This window comes from Oncorhynchus kisutch, linkage group LG6, assembly GCF_002021735.2.
Source record: "Oncorhynchus kisutch isolate 150728-3 linkage group LG6, Okis_V2, whole genome shotgun sequence".
In the NCBI taxonomy this organism is placed as follows: Eukaryota; Metazoa; Chordata; class Actinopteri; order Salmoniformes; family Salmonidae; genus Oncorhynchus; species Oncorhynchus kisutch.
Genome location: NC_034179.2, coordinates 35730049 through 35751099, shown reverse-complemented (window position 1 = coordinate 35751099; position 21051 = coordinate 35730049). Strand labels below are relative to the sequence as shown.

Below are 21051 nucleotides of genomic sequence, written 5' to 3'. Positions count from 1 at the left end.
CTTCACGGTTTATTTCTATTTATTTGGTCGTTTTTTAGGGGGTAGATCAGCTTTAATATTGCAGATTGTGGCTTCTATCAATGTAATTGTCTGCGTCATTTTCAAACCCCCACATAGTTTTTGTGTACACATTTATTTTTTAATAAAAAACACCTACTCATTCAAGGGTTTTTCTACATTGCAGAATAATAGTGAAGACATCAACACTATGAAATAACACATATGGAATCATGTAGTAACCAAAGGAAAGTGTTAAACAAATCAACATCTATTTTATATTTGAGATTCTTCAAAGTAGCCATACGTTGCCTTGATGACAGCTTTGCACATTCTGTGTGTGTGCGTGCCTCCTTCCATGCCTCTACAGCCTGGCAACACAAGTTGTTGAAGTATATTTCATGCTCGGTTGGCCTCTGAGAACGCCAAGGCTTGCCAGCCCCAGCCGCTATTAAACATTCATAAGGCAGAAGCCCATCTATCAATGGATCTTATGCTGCGTTCATAACCAAGTGGGAAGGTGGTAATTACCAGTTGGATGTGTTCATATGCTTTGAACTTGTTGAGAAACTAAAAGTACAGTAATCATGCTTATAAACAAATGAGTGTTAAAAAAAAAAACATTTTAATAGATTGCTTTCTATAAATAATGTTTTGTTACATTTAACTGCTGAAAATGCTATTATCAAGGCCATGTCCTTAGTAGGTGACGTTAGAGGTCAACATGTAGGACAAATCTGAGTAATTACCAGTTGGAGGGGCGTTCAAGTGGATTTTTCCCAGTCGTACACTACTGGTCAAAAGTTTTAGAATACCTACTCATTCAAGGGTTTTTCTTTATTTTTACCATTTTCTACATTGTAGAATAATAGTGAAGACATCAAACTTGTCAGGTTTTACTTCAGTCTTAGCCAGGACTGCTCTAAATATAATTGATGTGTTGGTCCAAAGAACCCCAGGAGGCATTTGTAATAGTCTCACTCTCTTGTCAGTATGGTGGTGATTTCACTGTATAGCTAATCGTACCTCCTGCCTCCCTCCCTCCCTGCTACCTTTATCTATCTTCCCTCCAATCCCTCCCTCTGGAGCCACTCTCTCTTTTCTCCCTCCCTGCTTGCCTAGTACCTGTCAGCCTCATGTCCTCACACTGTTCACAGCTACACACCAAGGGCAGACACAGGAGACACACAAACTAACACAGCAGTGATGCCATGATCCCCACACAGCTGTCTGTGTTAAGCCTCTCTCTCTTTCTACCCTCTCCTCACTCGCTTGCTCTCTCTTTCTCTTCCCCCTCAGGTGTGGATGTGTGGTGGGCGTATGGAGGACATCCCATGCTCCAGGGTGGGTCACATCTACAGGAAGTATGTTCCCTACAAGGTCCCCGGCGGGGTCAGCCTGGCCAGAGTGAGTGTTGGATTGGTTCCTAGACCCACCTTTTCCTCTCGCTTCTCCTCTTCATAAGGAATCTACAAAGATAAAAATGCCACAGAATGTGGAACATATGTTGCAGAATTTGTTGTCTAAAGCGTCTAGTGAAGAGCACATTCATCTTTGCTGAGTTTCTCTGCAATAGTTGGACACCTTTTATATTGCAGCCACAAACACACCCACTCTCGTCACACCCATCAGAAATGCTGTGGAGTGTTTGAAGTGAATGTTGATTGTGTTCCACAGTCAGGCCCGCAAGTAGGAATGAACGAGTGAGAAACTCCTCTTTTCTTTCTGGTGGTGAATTGATTTAACCTCATGCACCTGCCTCGCCTGGCGCTGTGTTTTAACAACGTAAGCGTTCAGAAAAAATAGACTTAACAAATGCCTTTTTTTCCCCCCCTGCTTTTCTTCTACGGTTTCTTTGTCCTTGTGATACGGCCCCCTATTGGTTTTGTCCCCAAATTACACAAATCTAGATAACTGACCTTGATGAGGAATACGCTGTAAAGACACTTTAACCTTTCTGGCGCAGGCGTTCCACTAGTGACCCACCTTGACAACATCCGGTGAAATTGCAGTGCGCGAAATTCAAATTACAGAAATATTTCATGAAAATACAAGAGTCATACTTCAAAATAAAGCTTAACTTCTTGTTAATCCAGCCGCTGTGTCAGATTTCAAAAAGGCTTTACGGCGAAAGTACACCATGCGGTTATCTGAGGACAGCGTCCCGTATACAAAAGCATGAAAAACGTTTTTCAACCAGGCAGGTGCACCACGAAAGTCAGAAATAGCAATATAATAAATGCCTTACCTTTGAAGATCCTATGTTGACACTCCAAAAGGTCCCGGCTACATCACAAATGGTCCTTTTGTTCGATAAAGTCCTTCTTTATATCTCCAAAAACTCCGGGTTCACTCCTTCAAAATGTTTACAAAATGAATCCCAAAATGTTACCAATAAACTTCTCCAAACAAGTCAAACAACGTTTATAATCAAACCTCAGGTACCCTAATACGTAAATAAACAATAACATTTAAGACTGAGAATCGTTATTGTCTTTACCGGAGATAAACAACAAAGAATGCTCTCTCATCCATGTGCATGAAAACACTTCAGACAAAATGGGAGCCACTTAGAAAAACTACTAATTCTAGTTCATTTTTCTAAAAACAAGCCTGAAACTCTTTCTAAAGACTGTTGACATCTAGTGGAAGCCCTAGGAACTGCAATCTGGGAGGATTTCGACTGAATTGGAAATTCAGCCATTGGAAACAGTGGTAGGCTGAATTTAGTTTTTTTGATGGTTTGTCCTCTGGGTTTGCCTGCCATATCAGTTCTGTTATACTCACAGACTTTATTTTAACAGTTTTAGAAACTTTTGTGTTTTCTATCCAAATCTACCAATTATATGCATATCCTAGCTTCTGGGCCTGATTAACAGGCAGTTACTTTGGGCACGCTTTTCATCCGTTCGTCAAAATACTGCCCCCTAGCCAAAAGAGGTTTTAAACAGGTTTGCAGGTACGGAATCTTTAGATTTGAAAATAAGTTCTATGTTTTTGTTTTTCTTGTGGTCACGTAGTGTATGTCGACACCTGCTCGTCGAATGTCTCATTAAAAAAATCATAGGCATTAATATGGAGTTGGTCCCCTTTGCTCCTATTACTATTACTCTTCTGGGAAGGCTTTTCACTAGACGTTGGAACATTGCTGCTGAGACTTGCTTCCATTCAGCCACAATAGCATTCGTGAAGTTGGACACGGATGTTGGGCGATTAGATCTGGCTCGCAGTCGGCGATCCAATGGGTTTGAGGTCAGGGCTCTGTGCAGGCCAGTGAAGTTTTTCCACACCAATCTCGAAATACAATTTCTGTATGGACCTCACTTTGTGCACGAGGGAATTGTCATGCTGAAACAGGAAAGGGCCTCCCCCAAACTTTTGCCACAAAGTTGGAAGCACAGAATCATCCAGAATGTCATTGTATGCTGTAGCGATATGATTTCCCTTCACTGGAACTAGGGGGCCTAGCCCGAACCATGAAAAACAGCCCCAGACCATTATTCCTCATCCACCAAACTTTACAGTTGCCACTATGCATTCGGGCAGGTAGCGTTCTCCTGGCATCCACCAAACCCAGATTCTTCCGTTGGATTGCCAGATGCTGAAGCGTGAATCATCACTCCAGAGAATGCATTTCTACTGCTCTAGAGTCCAATGGCAGCGAGCTATACACCACTCCAGCCGACGCTTGGCATTGCACATGGTGATCTTAGGCTTGTGGTGCAGCTGCTCGGCCATGGAAACCCATTTCATGAAGCTCCGAACGAACAGTTCTTGTGCTGACGTTGCTTGCAGAGGCAGTTTGGATCTCGGTAGTGAGTGTTGCAACCGAAGACGCATGATTTTTACACACTCGGCGGTCCCATTCTGTGCAATAGTGTGGCCCACCACTTTGCGTCTGAGCCATTTGTTGCTCCTTGACGTTTCCACTTCACAATAACAGCACTTACAGTTGACCGGGGCAGCTCTAGCAGGGAAGAAATTTGACCAACTGACTTGTTGGAAAGGTGGCGTCCTATGACATTGAAAGTCACTGAGCTCTAAAGTAATGCGATTCTACTTCCAATGTTTGTCTATGGCGATTGCATGGCTGTGTGCTCGATTTTATACACCTGTCAGCAACGAGTGTGGCGAAATGGCCAAATACACTAATTGGAAGGGGTGTGTATGTATAGTGCATTTCGACATTATTTTGAAACCTTTGGAATGCAGCTGAAACGATCCATTATGTATGCTGATCCTTGCCCACACCATTGGCTTGGTCGAATGTGTAATTGAAAACTATTGGCCTGTTTTTTTGGGGTTCATTTTTGTGTTGTGTTCCCCCACCATGGGAGAATAGTCTCTCAGATGAGGAAGGCCTGTTCTGTCTGAGTGAGGAATGTTAATGACTGAGGAGTCGGGTCAATTGTTCATGTATTTCTTCAGAAAGGAGACGCAGCAACAAAGACATAAGCATAAGCACAAAGGCCTCCAGTTACAAATGGCCGCCAATGCGATAGTTCAAATACATGCATAATATGTACATTCATATTGATTGATTTTCCATAACATGATGCCGAAAGAATGAAATCTGTGAATGATCGCGGGGTGAATATTGTACCTAAAATAGAAAGTGCCTATTAAGCACAGCTTTGTGTTTTAGCATCATTCTGGTTTCCTTTTGTTCCTTTTTGAAGTGAGCTCAGAGAAAAGGGTGTAACTCAGAGTCACAGAGACATTAATTGCTGGCCTGCGGCGCCACTTCTTTTTTTTGCTCCCCCAAAACTTGACTGCAGCTGCCTCTCCTAGACACCGCCATCAGCACCACCCCACAGTAGTTGGGACAATAAACCAAAAATGATCGACGCCTATCACTTATCTCACGCATTTTTCTGATAGTGTTCAGTGGCCTATACTAGAGAAATGTGAAGTTTGAAATGAAATAAGTTTGCTAATATTGGTGATTTGTTAATGGGACAATTGATAGCTACAACCATCAAACTAGTAGTAGGATAATTTTAAACTGTGGTGCCCATTAATGCTAGAAACTTATCATTCTATTTATCTCATCAATTCAGGCAATTTATCGCAATATGTATTTTTTTCCATATCGCCCAACTCTACCCCACAGGCACATCCCCTAAACCCTCCTCAACCTGTCTTTGACTAAAATAAATGAGGTATTATACTGAACAATCGTATAAAACGGAACATGTAAAGTGGTGGTCCCATGTTATAAAATAAAAGATCCCAGAAATGTTTCCTAGGTACAAAAAGCTTTATTCCCCAAAATGTTGTGTTAGTGAGCATTTCTCCTTTGCCATGGTAATCCATCCACCTGACAGGTGTGGCATACCAAGAACCTGAATAAACAGCATGGGGACAATAGAAGGCCTCTCTAAAATGGTCAGTTTTATCACACAACACAATGCAACAGATGTCTCACGTTTTGTAGGAGCGTGCAATTGGAATGCCGACTGCAGGAATGTCCACCAGAGCTGTTGCCAGAGAATTGAATATGAATTTCTCTACCATAAGCCTCCAACGTTGTTTTAGAGAATTTGGCAATACTTCCACACAGCCTCACAATGGCAAACCATGTGTAACCACGCCAGCCCAGGACCTCCACATCTGGCTTCTTCACCTGCTGGATCGTCTGAGACCAGCCACCCTAACAGCTGATGAAACTGAATAGTATTTCTGTCTGTAATAAATCCCTTTTGTGGGGAACAACTCATTCTGATTGGTTGGCCTATGCCCACCCATGGCTGCACCCTTGTCCAGTCATGTGAAATCCATAGAATTGAATGATTTCCTCATATGAACTGTAACTCGTTGAAATTGTTGCGTGTTGCGCTTATATTTTTGTTCAGTATATTATTGTTCAGCCATCCAGTAGTCAACAAGACCCCAGAAGACTGGCACCATGCATCCATCCATCCCTCTCCTACAGTCATTGTGGAGCAACACTGTTTTAACCCTTTCTCTTCTCCCTTGGTCCCTGTACAGAACCTAAAGCGAGTGGCAGAGGTGTGGATGGATGAGTATGCTGAATATATCTACCAGCGAAGGCCAGAGTACAGGCACCTGTCAGCAGGAGACATGACTGTGCAGAAGGACTTGCGGAGTAGCCTCAACTGTAAGAGCTTCAAGTGGTTCATGACAGAGGTGGCCTGGGACCTGCCCAAGCACTACCCACCTGTGGAGCCCCCTGCTGCTGCCTGGGGAGAGGTACACATTCATTTACTAGTTTCTTTAGAGAGAGAAACAAAAGGCTAGAAACAGAAAAAGTTAGAAGATTGAGATAAGCGCAAGCGAGACAGTAGACGGAGAGAAAGTAAGTAGGAGAGAGAGAAAGTTAGAGGAGAAAGAGAGACCGTGTCAGGCCTGTGACAGCCCGGTGTCACTTCGTCACATCAGCTGTCAAAAGGCCAAGCTCCTGCCACAGCCTCGTCTTCATTACTCATCACACTTTTTCACTAAAGAGGAGAACTGACATAGTGCTGAGAGATCCAAACAGAGCTCTAGTCAGTGGTTAATACACTGACTATTATGGAATGATGACATTTTGTCTTTCTCTGTTAACTGGTTTGTCTGCTTCTGTGTGTTCTAGCTGCGCAACGTAGGCAGTGGCATGTGCATGGAGAATAAACACTTTTCGTCTGGGTCGCCCATCCGCCTGGAGACATGTCTGAAGGGGCGGGGCGAGGCTGGGTGGAGCCATGGACAGGTGAGGAGCTTAGTACACAACTAAATACAGACATCTGTCTGCTGTAACGTGCTAGTTTTCTCTAGTTTTGCATAGACTTAACCTTAATTTTGTACTGTGTACAGACCGCTTTCTGCCTTCATAAGTACTACTGACACACACACACGTTATGTTTTTCTGTTCGCGTGGGGACCTAAAATGTATTTCAGTAACCCTAAACTTAACCCTAATTCTAACTCTAAACCTAACCCCTATTCTTAAAGTAGCCATCGTCCTCACAGGGACATGGGAAATGTCCCCACGGAGGAGAATGTTCCTAATTTTACTATCCTTGTTGGGACTTTTGTGCATTTTAGGTACCCACAAGGTTAGAAGAACCAACCCCCACACACATTCACTGGTGCACACACTCTCTCTCACTCAGACACACACACACACACACACACACACACACACACACCTTCATTATCTCTTCTGTTCAAATGTAGTCCAGTTTTTTTCCCCTTGTCATCCCAAATAATTTTTAGAAGAGCTCATAACCGAATGTTGATGGATGGCCATAATTTCTCTTTGTCTTCTAAGTTGCCTGCTCTGGCTCTGTGCTTTGACAGTTTAATTACAGTAATTTAAAAGGCTGTTGTAGTTTAATCTCTGTCATGGTTGCAATTTGTATTCAATGCTGGGACGACAAACAGCATCAGTGCAAATCAAAGAGCTCTTTCTGGCTACAGTCCAAGCCGGGGCTTTTTGAATGTTACAGCAGAGGAGCCTCTTCCAAACAACTATTTTGTTCCCTATGAGTGAACGTCCCGTGGCGGTGACCGATGTTGGAACTCCCAGGGCAGTTCTCTTCAACCCTAGTTCTGAAGACTCACAAGGTGTGCAGGCTTTTGCTCCAGCTTATTACTAACACATCTCAAAGGCTTGATGAGTTAAATCAGGTGTTAGTACTGGGCTAGAAAAAATGCCTGCCCTATGGACTCCAGGATCAGGAGTGACACTGGCTCCAAGAGGCAAGCTGGAAGTGGGGGCCCCACACCTGAGGTGTTCTGATCCAGGTTGTCTCTGCCCCCTCCAGGTGTTCACGTTTGGCTGGAGGGAGGACATCCGCGTGGGGGACCCCATGCACACTAAGAAGGTGTGCTTTGATGCCATCTCCCACAACAGCCCCGTCACCCTGTATGACTGCCACGGCATGAAGGGCAACCAGCTGTGGCGCTACAGGAAGGTAAGGTCTCTTTTTCTCACACACACACCCACACACACAATCTTTTTCCAAGTCTGAAAAGGCAAGTTTGTGAGTTGCTTATGGTGTACTTTTTTTGCTGGAGCTGAGCAAGCTTCAAGATGTATTTTTGATCCTTTGTATTTCCTTCTCCTTTTGATGAAATGACACAGCTGCTACTCATTGATAAGGCAGTTTTCTCCTAGATAAACTCCTAGACATTCACCTTTTAAGTTTGGTGTATCCTGTTAGAAACAAATGACTCCTAGTTTTCCATGCAGGCTAATAAATGTGTTTTTAAAAGTACCTAATTTGGAAAATATTTTCAGTTAAATGCACTAATTAAATAATCATTGCCATCTCGCTCACCTCTTTTCTCTCCCTTTATCTCTGTAGGATAAAAGTTTATACCACCACATCAGTAACAGCTGTATCGACAGCAACCCCACAGAGAGAAAGGTGTTTATGAACATGTGTGACCCCAGTGTCCCCAGCCAGCAGTGGGTGTTTGAGAAGACCAACACCACAGTGCTGGAGACATTCAACCACAGTAACAACTGAGACCAGTAGGGGTCAGCACTGAACCTGAATACCACTCACCCAGGGACTGTGTTGTTTTACTAAGACAGAAGTGGGCTGTTGTTTCTCTAAAAGGGTCTGGGGGAAAGGGGGGGGGTAGCATTGGCAAGCCAGTCTAGACACATCAGTTATTGGGAGATGGAGAAAGTATGGCGCCTGAGAGGCTCGCTCTCTGTGGTGGCGGGGACTTCCTGCGTCAAGGGGATTAGGTCTGGCACGGCCATTCTGAGGTTGCCCGTCTCACTTACTTATTCACGCTCCGCTCTGCTTCTCCGTGCATCTCCCAGGTGTCTCTGCCCATATGTCCCATCTCCATCACCCTGCGTGAGTGCGCCTCTTACTCAGTCACTTTTTCCATTCTCCTGATTTGGAGCCACTGCTCTGACAGCCCCCCTGAGACTCTCGCTGAACCAAACCCAGACTGACACTTGGGTAAAGGCAGCCAGAAACAACCACTCTCTGCAAAGCACTGTGTTGATTCTTGTTTTTGTTTTCTTGCTGTGCTCACTTGGCTAGCAGTTTCTCATTCTTGGTTTCCTCTTTATTGCATTGATCAAAAGTGGAGTTGGGCAAACTGTCCAAATGTAGAGGGGAAAGAAAAGCACCCCATCTTTTAAGAAGTACATTTTTGGATCTGAATGAATAATACTATAGTAGCAGCACTTTGTCTATTTGAAGAGCTGTGATTTGATGCCAATGATGGATCTCTTCCAGGTGATATGTCCAGAGAGGGAACTGTAAGGGCTCTAACTATTATCCCTCTGGGATAATCCCAGGCAGTCTCTGGAACGACCTCATTACGAAAACACTAAACCGTGTGGCAGAAAAACATACTGAGGTCAGCAGCACCGAGACAGTAGAGAGACCTTGGTGGCCTCCCAAACTCATCAGGAGTGTCTCTAGACTGGTTTGCACAGGGGGAGGGGTTGGTGATGGGTATTATAGGTGTTTTAAATGCATTAAGCACTTGCAATGATAAACTTGAATGACAATCTTAGTGCCTTGCTGGATGAGAGAAAAAAATATACAGCCTGGTCTGACTTGGCATGGCCTGGTGCCCTATTTCAGTCCTCCAACTTCTCCACTGTCTCAGACTGACTGAGATAGTGGAGAGGCAGGCCATCTGAGGTGACACTGGCTCTTAACCATGGATGGGTTTCTGCAACACTTATGTATATGTAATGATAGTGAATAGTTGAAGAGACTAGCAAACAACTATGTGTTCTCCTGCCTTTAAAAGTGAACAGCTTCCCTGCAAAGACCCTCTTTATGTTTGTGACATGTCACCATCATGCCATGTTGTTATCATCAAAACCCAGTTGGACATGCAAGCATTCATTAATATTGATTTCCTTTGTTTAGGTTTTGTCGCGTTATTACTTTCTCAGCGTTTCATATTTTCTTTAAGTGTTTTGTCTTAGTTTAATGCAAAGTTTTGACTTGGATATTGTTCAGAAAGACTGCTTACATTGCCTGCTGTGTAGTTAAGTTTTTGTTCCCCTCTTCTCCTCAGGAATAATTCCAAAGTAGAGTATGTAATATGCTTGATGCAAAGATCACACCCTTCCTTAATCTAACCTTCTTCCTTACATTTTCAGAAATCGATATAAATCCAGTACACTAGTATGTGTTGTAGATTTTAACTGTTGGTCAGCAGTTTCAACTAATAGTGTTCCTTCCATGCTTTGTGGAGACAATTTGGAGAAGTTCTATAAGAGAAAATCTACGTGGCACATTGGTAAGAGATGCTGCACAATATGGCTTTGTTCAACTTTACTTATGAAGGGTCTTTATTGCAAAATCGTGTAATAATGTTGTATATGTCCCTCCTTATTAAACTGAAATGTAGGACTGGCTGGGAATGCAAAATTGCTCACTTTCTTTGGTTTCACTTTCTATAAATGTTCATAGTTTTACCCAGGCAAGTAAGCAGTATGTATGGAAAACCAAAGCTGTTCAAAATTGACAAATCTAAGTTAACACTTTTTTTGAGGACATTGAAGTTATTTGTTTTTATCCCTGTCTTTGAGTTTTGCGTGTTCTTTTTGCAATCCAAAATATAGAATGTCTGGCTATTCCAGCTAAATAGATTTCACAATTATGCTAACATAAGTATTATATCTTTGCTAGTTGATGAATATATCTGTGCTAGTTGATGAATTGTCCCTTCTCTTTTACACTAATATTATTAGTGAAGTAGCAAAATAACTTCATGGTTTAAATTACTATAATTGAACTAAGGCTGGAATTCAATCAAACCGTCACTGCGGGGAGAAGAAATGAGACCATGTCCATTGAGGGAAACTTTTAAAACCCCCATTTTGATGTATGCTTTTTCTCTTGTGATACATTGATCTATGTTCTCCTAAAATGCTCCACCAGACGGTCCAGGACTGCAATGCCAGAATGGATCGAAACATGTTTACTTTAAAGCATTTATGCGTTTATGTAGTAATGCTATGTTTGTGTCTTGAGGGAGTAAACAGGGTTGTTGTACCTGTTGACGAATGATCATCTTGCAAAGGTGGTAAGACTCCCCCAAATCCATGGCAGTTTATTGAATACTTAGTAGGCTGTTTAGAACAAGGATATTTGCAGTACATTGACCCTGTCCATTGCACATGTAAAGAGCATTTTATTTTGATTATGTTATGATTTATAACTTGGGTTGGAAGTCGTAAAAAAAAAATGTAATTGTGGTTTTAAGCGACATTTTATACAGTGCAATTTTTTCATGATCTTGTGTTGGAATTAAATATTGAGGTAAAATGTGAAGACAATACTACTTTTTTTAAATAAAAGTTTGTAATGTTTAAGACCATTGTTGGTCATTCACACAATGCTATGTACATGTGTATGCAATTTTTATTTGTAGGGAAGTGTACATTTTGTATCATGAATATCCAATATTTTTTTCTACTGACATAATGACTGTAAAAGTGTATTTAGGTGTTTTAAAACACTGTGTACAACTAAACTGGAATTGTGTAATATTTTTTTGCTGAAATTGTAAAATAAATGTTTCTATATTTGAATTATTTGTTGTATAGTAAACTGAGAGAATGCTGTTCTTGAATGCTATGTTTTATGTACCAATAGTCAAATCACATCTCAAATTTGAAGAAACAAGGACATGCAGATCATGGAAATAATATATTTTTATTTCCAATTTCATCAAGTAATTTAATAATAATTAAACAATTTCACCATATGTGGGCCATGGTTGGTTGTAGTTGGAACAACACAAAACATAATTGTAACAACAAACAAAACAAATAGTTTTTAGTTGTTTGGTCGACTATAGTTTAGACGAGCCACTGGCTAATTCCCATCCCAGGTCCTCTTCCGAGAGATCGAAAATACACATTGGAAATGCCACTGTCCTCATACTTCCTATTTTTCTTCAGAGTGTTGCCCTCTAGCTGGCAGCAGCCTGGGGTTCTTGAAGGGCTGGACTCCCTGCTCCTCTTACAGGTGACCATAGAGGTAAGGAAACTGGCAGACTCATCTGATGCTCTCTTCCTCTTTGAGGGTGAGACCACTGACTGAAAGCTTCCTGGGCAATTAGAAGTGGCAAATTCTGTGGCTGTCCTATGGCAGCCCCTTTGCCCTACTGTTCACAATGAAACAAATATAAACACATGCTTTGTGATCTGAAATTAAAGATCTAAGAAATGTTCCATACGCACAAAAAGCTAATTTCGCTCAAATTTTTATGCACAAATTTGTTTACATCCCTGTTAGTGAGCATTTCTCCTTTGCAGTGATTATCCATCCACCTGACAGGTATGGCATATCAAGAAGCTGATTGAACAGCATGATCATTACACAGATGCACCTTGTGCTGAGGACAAAAAAAAGGCCACTAAAATATGCAGTTTGTCACAGGTCATGCTGTCCACTAGCGCGGTCGCCAGAGAATTGAATAAGCTGCCTCACTTTAGAACTTGGCAGTACGTCCAACCGGCCACACTACCGCAGACTGACAACATGTATGGCATCATGTGGGCGAGCAGTTTGCTGATGTCAGCATTGTGAGCAGAGAGCCCTATGGTGGCGGTGGGGTTATGGTATGGGCGGGTATAAGCTACAGACAATGAACACAATTACATTTTATCAATGGCAATTTGAATGCACAGAGATACCGTGATGAGATCCTGAGGCCCATTATCGTGCCATTCATCCGTCGCCATTACCTCATGTTTCAGCATGACTATGCTCGGCCCCATGTTGCAAGGATCTGTACACTATTCCTCGAAGCTGAAAATGTTCTTCCATGGCCTGCATACTCACCAGACATGTCACCCATTGAGCATGTTTGGGATGCTCTGCATCTACGTGTATGACAGCCTGTTTCAGTTCCCGCCAATATCCAGATACTTCACACAGCCATTGAAGAAGAGTGAGACAACAGATTAGTACTTTATTGTCCAACTTGCGAAGGACATTTGAATGAAAGTTAAATGCATTATATACACAAAAGTATGTGATGACACCTTCAAATTAGTGGATTTGGCTATTTCAGCCACACACGTTGCTGACAGGTGTATAAAATGGAGCACACAGCCATACAATCTCCATAGACAAACATTGGTAGTAGAATGGCCTTACTGAAGATCTTAGTGACATTCAATCTGGCACGGTCATAGGACGCCACCTTTCCAACAAGTCAGTTGGTCAAATTTCTGCCCTGCTAGAGCTGCCCCGGTCAACTGTAAGTGCTATCTTTGTGAAGTGAAAACCGATTAAATAAATACAATAAACTTCTCAGGATGGTGAAAGTGCAAGGTGATGAGCTTGATGCTCTTTTCCAATAAATATCAGTGGACTTATTCTGGTGACCTGATTGATACTTGGCTGCCATTTGACAACTTTTTATATTTGCTCATGTATACTAGCGAGCTGTTGCCTAGAGCACACCTGCCAATACCAGAGTATGCACATTCGCTATATAACAGAACATTTTTTTTGTGACAAAACCATCACAGTTGAAAATGCAATGGAAACTCATTTAATTTGTCTTTTTATATGGTACATTGGAATTTAAACCCAAAAGTTATTTTTATGTGCACTATGTCATCACGCACAGACTTTTATCCGCAACAAGTTAATTTGACAAACATCTCTGTGGGAGAATGTGCATATTTTATTAATGTGGATTTTAGAATATTTACATGAAAATCTGTCACCGACTGGAAGACTACCGTAGGTAGTGACATCTTAACAAAGTAACTATTGCAAAACAGTAAACCCTCGTCACGATACTGAAGCAGGGCCCGGCCCCTAACGAAACAGTTCCACAAGACTCGTGAAGTGACAGATTTTCTTATTTTACCATTGATAAGACCTATTTTCTATCTATTCGAACACAATGGCAGACGACGAATTGGAGGCTATCAGGCGGCAACGCATGGCCGAACTGCAGTCAAAACACGGGGACTCCTCAAATGACCAGCAAGGGCAGCAGGAGGCCAAACAGAAGGAAACAGAGATGAGGAACTCCATACTGGCTCAGGTTCTAGACTAGTCCGCCCGCGCCAGATTGAGTAACTTGGCTCTGGTGAAGCCAGAGAAGGCCAAAGCAGTGGAGAATTACCTCATACAGATGGCCCGCATGGGCCAGCTGGGAGGAAAGATTTCAGAGACTGGTTTGATCGACATCCTAGAAAAAGTTAGTCAGCAAACAGAAAAAAAGACAACTGTCAAGTTCAACCGACGAAAGGTGATGGACTCCGATGAGGATGATGATTGATGCGTTGAAAGGAGCTCAGGAACCAGTCAGACGGCTGGCTTAGGGCGGGATTCAGGACTGGATAGGTTGGAGCAGGGCTCTGTTCGTTGGCGGCCGTCTTTGACTTGCCAAAGGCCCTGCCTTAGTGATGCACCCAGGGGTATCACATCAGCCCCCGTGTGCATCTGGAACTCATTACTATATTCTCTCTTATATCCATTTTCACCACGTTTTACTTTTTCTCCACCACAAGAAGCAGAACAAAATTCAGCTTAGGGTATATTGCTGCTGATGCATTTTTCTAGAGACTGCTTTGTGAATACTGTCTGCTGCTACTCAGTAAATAGTTAAAACATCAAATTGGACAGAGCACATGGGTATATTCATTATTTTTTGTAAAATTTTGCTGACCTGTATCCAACAGTTTACATTTAAAAATAAAAAAGCCTTACATTTGAAAAAATTATAAAAAAAATAATTAAAAAAAAGTAAACCCTCGTCACACTACCGGGATGTGGCATTATTTTGCCACCGAGGGGAGCCAAAGTTTCGTAAGTGAATCAGTACGGTTAGACACACACAGTAATGCGGATATTGTGAATAGTCAGATTAATATAATAGTTCGATTAAAACGTTTACATGCTTTGCAAGAGTACATCTGAAAAAAATAGGCAATTACAATAAACATAACAGCGACCATGTTATTTTTGAGAACTATATTTGATTCTGATTTCGGACATATCAAGTGAAAACTATTTCTAAAACGCGTATGTTAAATTGTTCACAACTCGCGCTAAAGAATGAGGGATGCGCTAATGGTGCTGGCACATGCACCATTAGCTGGAACTCCAAATAAGGTGTTTACCTGATTTTGACTTTACACTGATTTACGATTAACAGAATAAGGTCTTTACATGACTATTGCATAATCTGCCTACTGCCATAATCAATTTAATATATGATTATTCCTGTGCATGTAAACATGGCTAATATTTCACTCAGGAAATGAGGAATATGGAGTGAACTGATCTAGTAAATCATTCAGCTCCCCTAAAACAGTCAAAGACAGACAAACAAACAAGTTAGTTTTTTTATGCTCACATAGTAACTGAAATACATGGATATTGCATTGATAAATGGACAACAAAACATTCAAGTTAAAATACATGTGAAAAACATGACAATATTTGCATTAACGTTTGGAGATACTCAGAGTTGTGTTGATTAGTTGGCAAAAGTAAAGTATGGATAAATGTTTATCTTACAGACAAACATGCACACATACACACAAACATAAAACTAGAGAGTGACAGCGTACAGCAACATTTATATTTAAATATTCAAATTCAGGTAGCTTTTTTAATCGGGTAAGTGCCATTTCTGAACTGTTAACCCTCACAAGTCTGCCGGCCCAGGAGGCTCCCTAGCCGTACCCTCAGAGTGTGTGCAGACCAACTAGCTGTTGTGTTTTCTGACATTTTCTTTGTTTTGTTCATCTTGCCCTCAATCCTGACTAGTCTCCCAATCCCTGCCGCTGAAAAACATCCCGACAGCATGATGCTGCCACCATAAGGGTGGTACCAGGTTTCCTCCAGACGTGACGCTTGGCATTCATCTTGGTTTCATCAGACCAGATAATCTTGTTTCTCATGGTCTGAGAGTCCTTTAGGTGCCTTTTGGCAAGCTCCAAGCGGTCTGTCATGTGCCTTTTACTGAGGAGTGGTTTCCGTCTGGCCACTCTACCATAAAGGCCTGATTGGTGGAGTGCTGCAGAGAAGGTTGTCCTTCTGGAAGGTTCTCCCATCTCCACAGAGGAACTCTGGAGCTCTGTCAGAGTGACGATCGGGTTCTTGGTCACCTCCCTGACCAAGGCCCTTCCCCCCCGATTGCTCAGTTTGGCCGGGCAGCTAGCTTTAGGAAGAGTCTTGGTGGTTCCAAACTTCTTCCATTTAAGAATGATGGAGGCCACTGTGTTCTTGGGGACCTTCAATGCTGCAGACATTTTTTAGTACCCTTCCCCAGATCTATGGACAATTCCTTCGACCTTTTGCTCTGACATGCACTGTCAACGGTGGGCCCTCATAAAGACAGGTTTGTGCCTTTCCAAATCATGTCCAATAAATAGAATTGACCACAGGTGAACTCCAATCAAGATGTAGAAACATCACAGGGATGATCAATGGAAACAGGATGTGCCTGAGCTCAATTTCTAGTCTCATAGTAAAGGGTCTGAATACTTATGTAAATAAGGTATTTGTGTTTTTTGTTTTTAATAAATTTGCAAAGAAATTCTAAAAACCTGTTTTCCCTTCGTCATTATGGGGTATTGTGTGTAGATTGATGAGAATTTTGTTTTATTTAATCCATTTTAGAATAAGGCTGTAACATAACAAAATGTGTGAAAAGTCAAGGGTCTAAATACTTTCTGAATGCACTGTATACGTAAGTATGAAACGTACAAGTATAAATGTCATATTACTTATTAAAACAGCAGGATGTTCATGTTTGTATTTATTTATGGCTACCCAGAGCCCCACCCAGGCATAATACACAAACAAAGCATTTGTGTTTAATGACTTTGCCAGATTACAGGGATGATCAGGGATGTTCTCTTGATAAGTGTGTGAATTGGACCATTTTCCTGTCCTGCTGAACGCTAAAAATGTAACAACTACTTTTGGGTGGTAGGGAAAATGTATGGAGTAAAAAGTATATTATTTCCTTTAGGGATGTAGTGGAGTAAAATAAAAAAGTTGTCCAAAATTTAAATAGTAAAATACAGATACCCCCGAAAAAAACTACTTAAGTAGTATTTTAAAGTAGTTTTAATTAAGTACTTTACACCACTGAGGAGAGTTTGAAGACTGCAAACGTAAGAGTCGTAAAATAAACAAGCGGGAGGGGACGTCAACCAAACAATTACACATAGCGCAATGTTTGTCATTTAATATTTAATCCCGAGCGCAGGGATTTCGGTTTCCGCACCGTGCCTTTTCCTGGATGCTGCGAAAACAGGATTAGGGAGGGTTGAACGGTGTAACAGCACGCCCTATATAACACAAGTATCTGTTGTGTATATTGTCACTATTGAACCTACATAGCTAGGTAAACGAAATTTATCGTCCTATTACACCAGTTGTAAAACTAGTCTTTGTAATAGCTATATAATTAATTGAAATGGAGCGCTGGAAAGGCAGAGTAGCTCTAGTGACTGGAGCTTCGGTCGGGATTGGAGCGGCTGTTGCACGGGCACTTGTCCAACACGGCATGAAGGTTGTCGGATGTGCCAGGAATGTTGACAAGATAGAGGTGAGCAAATACAAAACAATGTAAAAGTGAGAACTGTCGCAATCACTCATAGTAGTAAACTACAACAGTTCATCGAATGTTTGATGTGCGCCAAATGACCAGTTTGCAGCTACTTGACAGTGGCTAGCTAGCTATCTTTTCCCACTGGATTATCTATGATACAGTAGCTAGCGTTAGCTAGCCTTCAATAAAAAATACACATTTGTGATTTACTTTGTTGGACTAGCAAATTGAAGTGTCACCGATAAAACAAATTTTACGCAATCTTTACATGCGAGTTGCATTGATGTAATGCAAATTGCTGTCATATTTCTGGTGTTTTTTTTGTTTAATCACAGCGATTGCTCACTGCATTTAACGTAGCCTAAAGGGTGCTTTTAACATTATTCACAGAATAATTCCAGTCCTGGTGTTTCCTATGAAATCTTGTACCTTTTTAAAGAACATTTTCAATACATTTCCCAGTTATTAACTATATAGCTAGTAGTCACTATTATTTATATCTTGTTCAGTTATACACGTTATCTTTCCGATGTGGCATATCTTGTCAACATTGTATCATTGTATCATTGTCTTCTAAAACAAATGAATATTTGGTAAAACTACTGAACTGTGTTTGCAGTGTTACAAACACACACAGTACTATCCAGATTGTGCAACAGGCTTCTTTATACCTCCACCCATTTTGCTGATCACATGGCCTTCTGTCATTGTCAATCGTAACTGATCCAGGTTAGGGCAGAAAAGTCCCCAATCCATGACATTTGTAAAACTGCACAGACACTTAGCCTAGTTCCTCTGGATTAATCAGAAACTAGTACAGTGACTGAGCCATTACAGGGAGTTGCAACCTATAGCCTAGACCAGCCCTACCCTCCTCCATTCATAAGACTCCCTCCACTATGAAATGTTTGGAGTTGTTCCATTGCTTAGCTACAACAAATTATAATTGTATTATTGCATAGTATTAGTCTACAAGTCACTACCTTTTGATAGTTTTGTTGATTGACAAGTTCTGACACCTTGCTTGACCACAAAACAAATAGTTAAAAATACATTACGCAATAGGCAATTTTTTTCTGTATTAGAATAGACTTGGTTTTACACAAGATTCCAATGGCACTTTTACAACCACAGGCCAGCTCTAGTTGGCCAAATATTTGGCCAATTGAGGAAAGGATGTCAGATCGTGTGGAGGGTGAAGACGGAGCGACAAGCGTTCAACTCCCCAACTCTGGAACAGACTGCGTCACTTTTATGAGACTTCCGAGCGTTGTCTGTGTTTGAGCTGAAGGGAAGGTGGGACAAAGCTGGCATTGTACCCCCTCTGCGATGCCCACACTGGGGAGTGGCTGTAACAGTGCCAAGAAAGGTATGCTCTGACTTAAAGTGGGGGTTGTAAACTAGGGAGCTCTTTCACATATCTCTGTATGGTCTGGATCCTAGAGCGTTTGGTACCCTGATCTGCGTTATAAAGGGTGTGTGAAATGCAAACGAACCCTGGCTGAAAAAAATCCTGGATCTGCATGAGTAGCGAGCCCAAGATCCAGAACCAGAGTACCAGGTATTGAGACGCAGCAGTGCGAGTCTCGTTGGAACTTTTTGCCAGTTGTAAACAAGCTAGCTTGCTAACGTCATGTAGAATGTGCATCGCATAAATCACATCCTTAAACGGTTCTTTTCAGGTCTTCTGAAAGCGAAACTTATTTTGTAGAATTCTCACAAATGTTCTTGGAAACAGAACTTGGGAACCAAATTTCATGTGTCCATCGCCATTCAATTTTTCTCTACTTCCTCCTTTGGTGCTATTTTTCTACTTGGGTAAAATGGTGTGATGAGTACAATGTAGGCTCCATATCCCAAGAATGCTGTGTTTTTTGAAGCCTGAATGAGTGGAGTTGACACAGGCAGAGAGAGAAGTAAAGGACATTGTTTTTGAGAGGGTAGAAAAGGGGTTGAAAACAGAAAAGGAGAGTATAATGAGATGGAGGTAGATGTGTGGTTGCCAAGGGCTGCCTGCGGGAATGGAGTGATGGTATAGGAGCAACTTGGCTTCCAAGAAGCAGCAGCCAGGCAAATACTGAGATCATTGACATTTAACAACCCGTACTCGCATTGAACCCCCCTGACGTGATGTGCAAATGAGCAATCGAAAACCAATCGTGCAAATGTCACCATTCCGATTTTTTTTGTGCGGGCGCCAAGTTCCCAGCAAGTTGCCGCCCTGGGGTGGCTGCCCATGTCGCCTATACCTAAATCCGCCACTGGGTAAGTTAGGCTATATGAAGCACAGACTGATACTAGATGCAAGTAGAACTCATAAGACTCAGGCACAGATCTGCAAGTAGCCTAATCATGTTTTTTATAGCCCTCTATCTGTTCCTGGCCCACATACTGTGTAGCTAGAGTAGGACTGTGGTGACCACTTACCTTGCATAATGCTATAGTAATTACCAAGGTGTATCAATATAGCCTCTTAATGAAATCCTATGATAGTAGGTTGAGACCTTATGTTTCAGTGACTTAACTAAGAAGATTCACTAGCAACAAGCCTATGCATTCATGGATTGTATGCATGTACTATCTTGCTAAATGGTCGTTTACATTCAGGTGCTCTTTGACTGTCTCACAAAAGCAAAGTGCCTTGGGCTACATTTAGGCTAGTGCATTTAGATTAGTTGTGTCACAGGCAGGGTGATGGGTTTGTTTTGTTGTTTCCCAGTCCTCTTTGGGTGTTACACAGAAAGACAATTGATTTATTTCTTAGACCAGGCGTAAGCAACTATACTGAACAAAAATGTAAACGCAACGTGAAAAGGAGTGGGACAACATTCCAAAGGCCACAATCAACAGCCTGATCAACTCTATGTGAAGGAGATGTGTCGCGCTGCATGAGGCAAATGATGGTCACACCAGATACTGACTTTTTCTGATCCATGCCCCTACTTTTATTTTTTTATTTTTTAGGTATCTGTTACCAACAGATGCATATCTGTATTCCCAGTCAAGTGAAGTCGATAGGTTAGGGCCTAATTTATTTATTTCAATTGACTGATTTCCTTATGAACTGTAACTCAGTAAAATCTTTGAAGTTGTTGCATATTGAGTTTTATATTTCTGTTCAGTGTAGATTCAGCCGAGGGCCGATTTTCAAATACAATCATTTCATACCTTGATTGCATTAACACACGATCACATATCTCTTTTTTTATTTGTGGGAATACTTGTGTAAAGATTTCCTAAATTAAACTCTTTCCTTTTTATTTTTATGAATAAATGATGTATAATAATGTTAAGAATAGATTTAGTTTTTTGACTCTCAGTCAGTTTGATTGGTAAATAATGAAAATAGATTCAGCCTAAGCAATAAAGATTGATGCATTTGTCCTGCTTTGCCCTGCCATGTTTCAGCGGTCGATTTTAGTTTGCAGTTGCACCCACAGATGTCATACAGTGCACTCTAATGTAATACTGTATATGCCATTTAGCATACTAACTTATCCAAAGCAACTAAAGCTC

General features: G+C 41.5%; 2 protein-coding genes and 1 pseudogene across 2 annotated transcripts in view; all 3 read left to right on the top strand.

Moving 5' to 3' along the window:
• LOC109892761 (polypeptide N-acetylgalactosaminyltransferase 10) overlaps nucleotides 1–11560 on the top strand; it is a 135308-nt gene extending 123748 nt beyond the window's left edge. The window contains exons 8-12 of the mRNA XM_020485524.2: nucleotides 1297–1404; nucleotides 5989–6210; nucleotides 6593–6709; nucleotides 7767–7916; nucleotides 8310–11560. Coding sequence (XP_020341113.1) covers nucleotides 1297–1404; nucleotides 5989–6210; nucleotides 6593–6709; nucleotides 7767–7916; nucleotides 8310–8474 — 762 coding nt within the window. The 3' untranslated portion in view covers nucleotides 8475–11560. The remainder of the gene's footprint in view (nucleotides 1–1296; nucleotides 1405–5988; nucleotides 6211–6592; nucleotides 6710–7766; nucleotides 7917–8309) is intronic.
• A 2201-nt stretch (nucleotides 11561–13761) lies between these two features.
• On the top strand, nucleotides 13762–14583 carry LOC109892135 (programmed cell death protein 5-like; annotated as a pseudogene).
• A 2566-nt stretch (nucleotides 14584–17149) lies between these two features.
• LOC109892760 (dehydrogenase/reductase SDR family member 11) overlaps nucleotides 17150–21051 on the top strand; it is a 41161-nt gene continuing 37259 nt past the window's right edge. Inside the window, exon 1 of the mRNA XM_020485523.2 lies at nucleotides 17150–17532. Within this exon, the coding sequence (XP_020341112.1) occupies nucleotides 17401–17532 (132 nt within the window). The 5' untranslated portion in view covers nucleotides 17150–17400. The remainder of the gene's footprint in view (nucleotides 17533–21051) is intronic.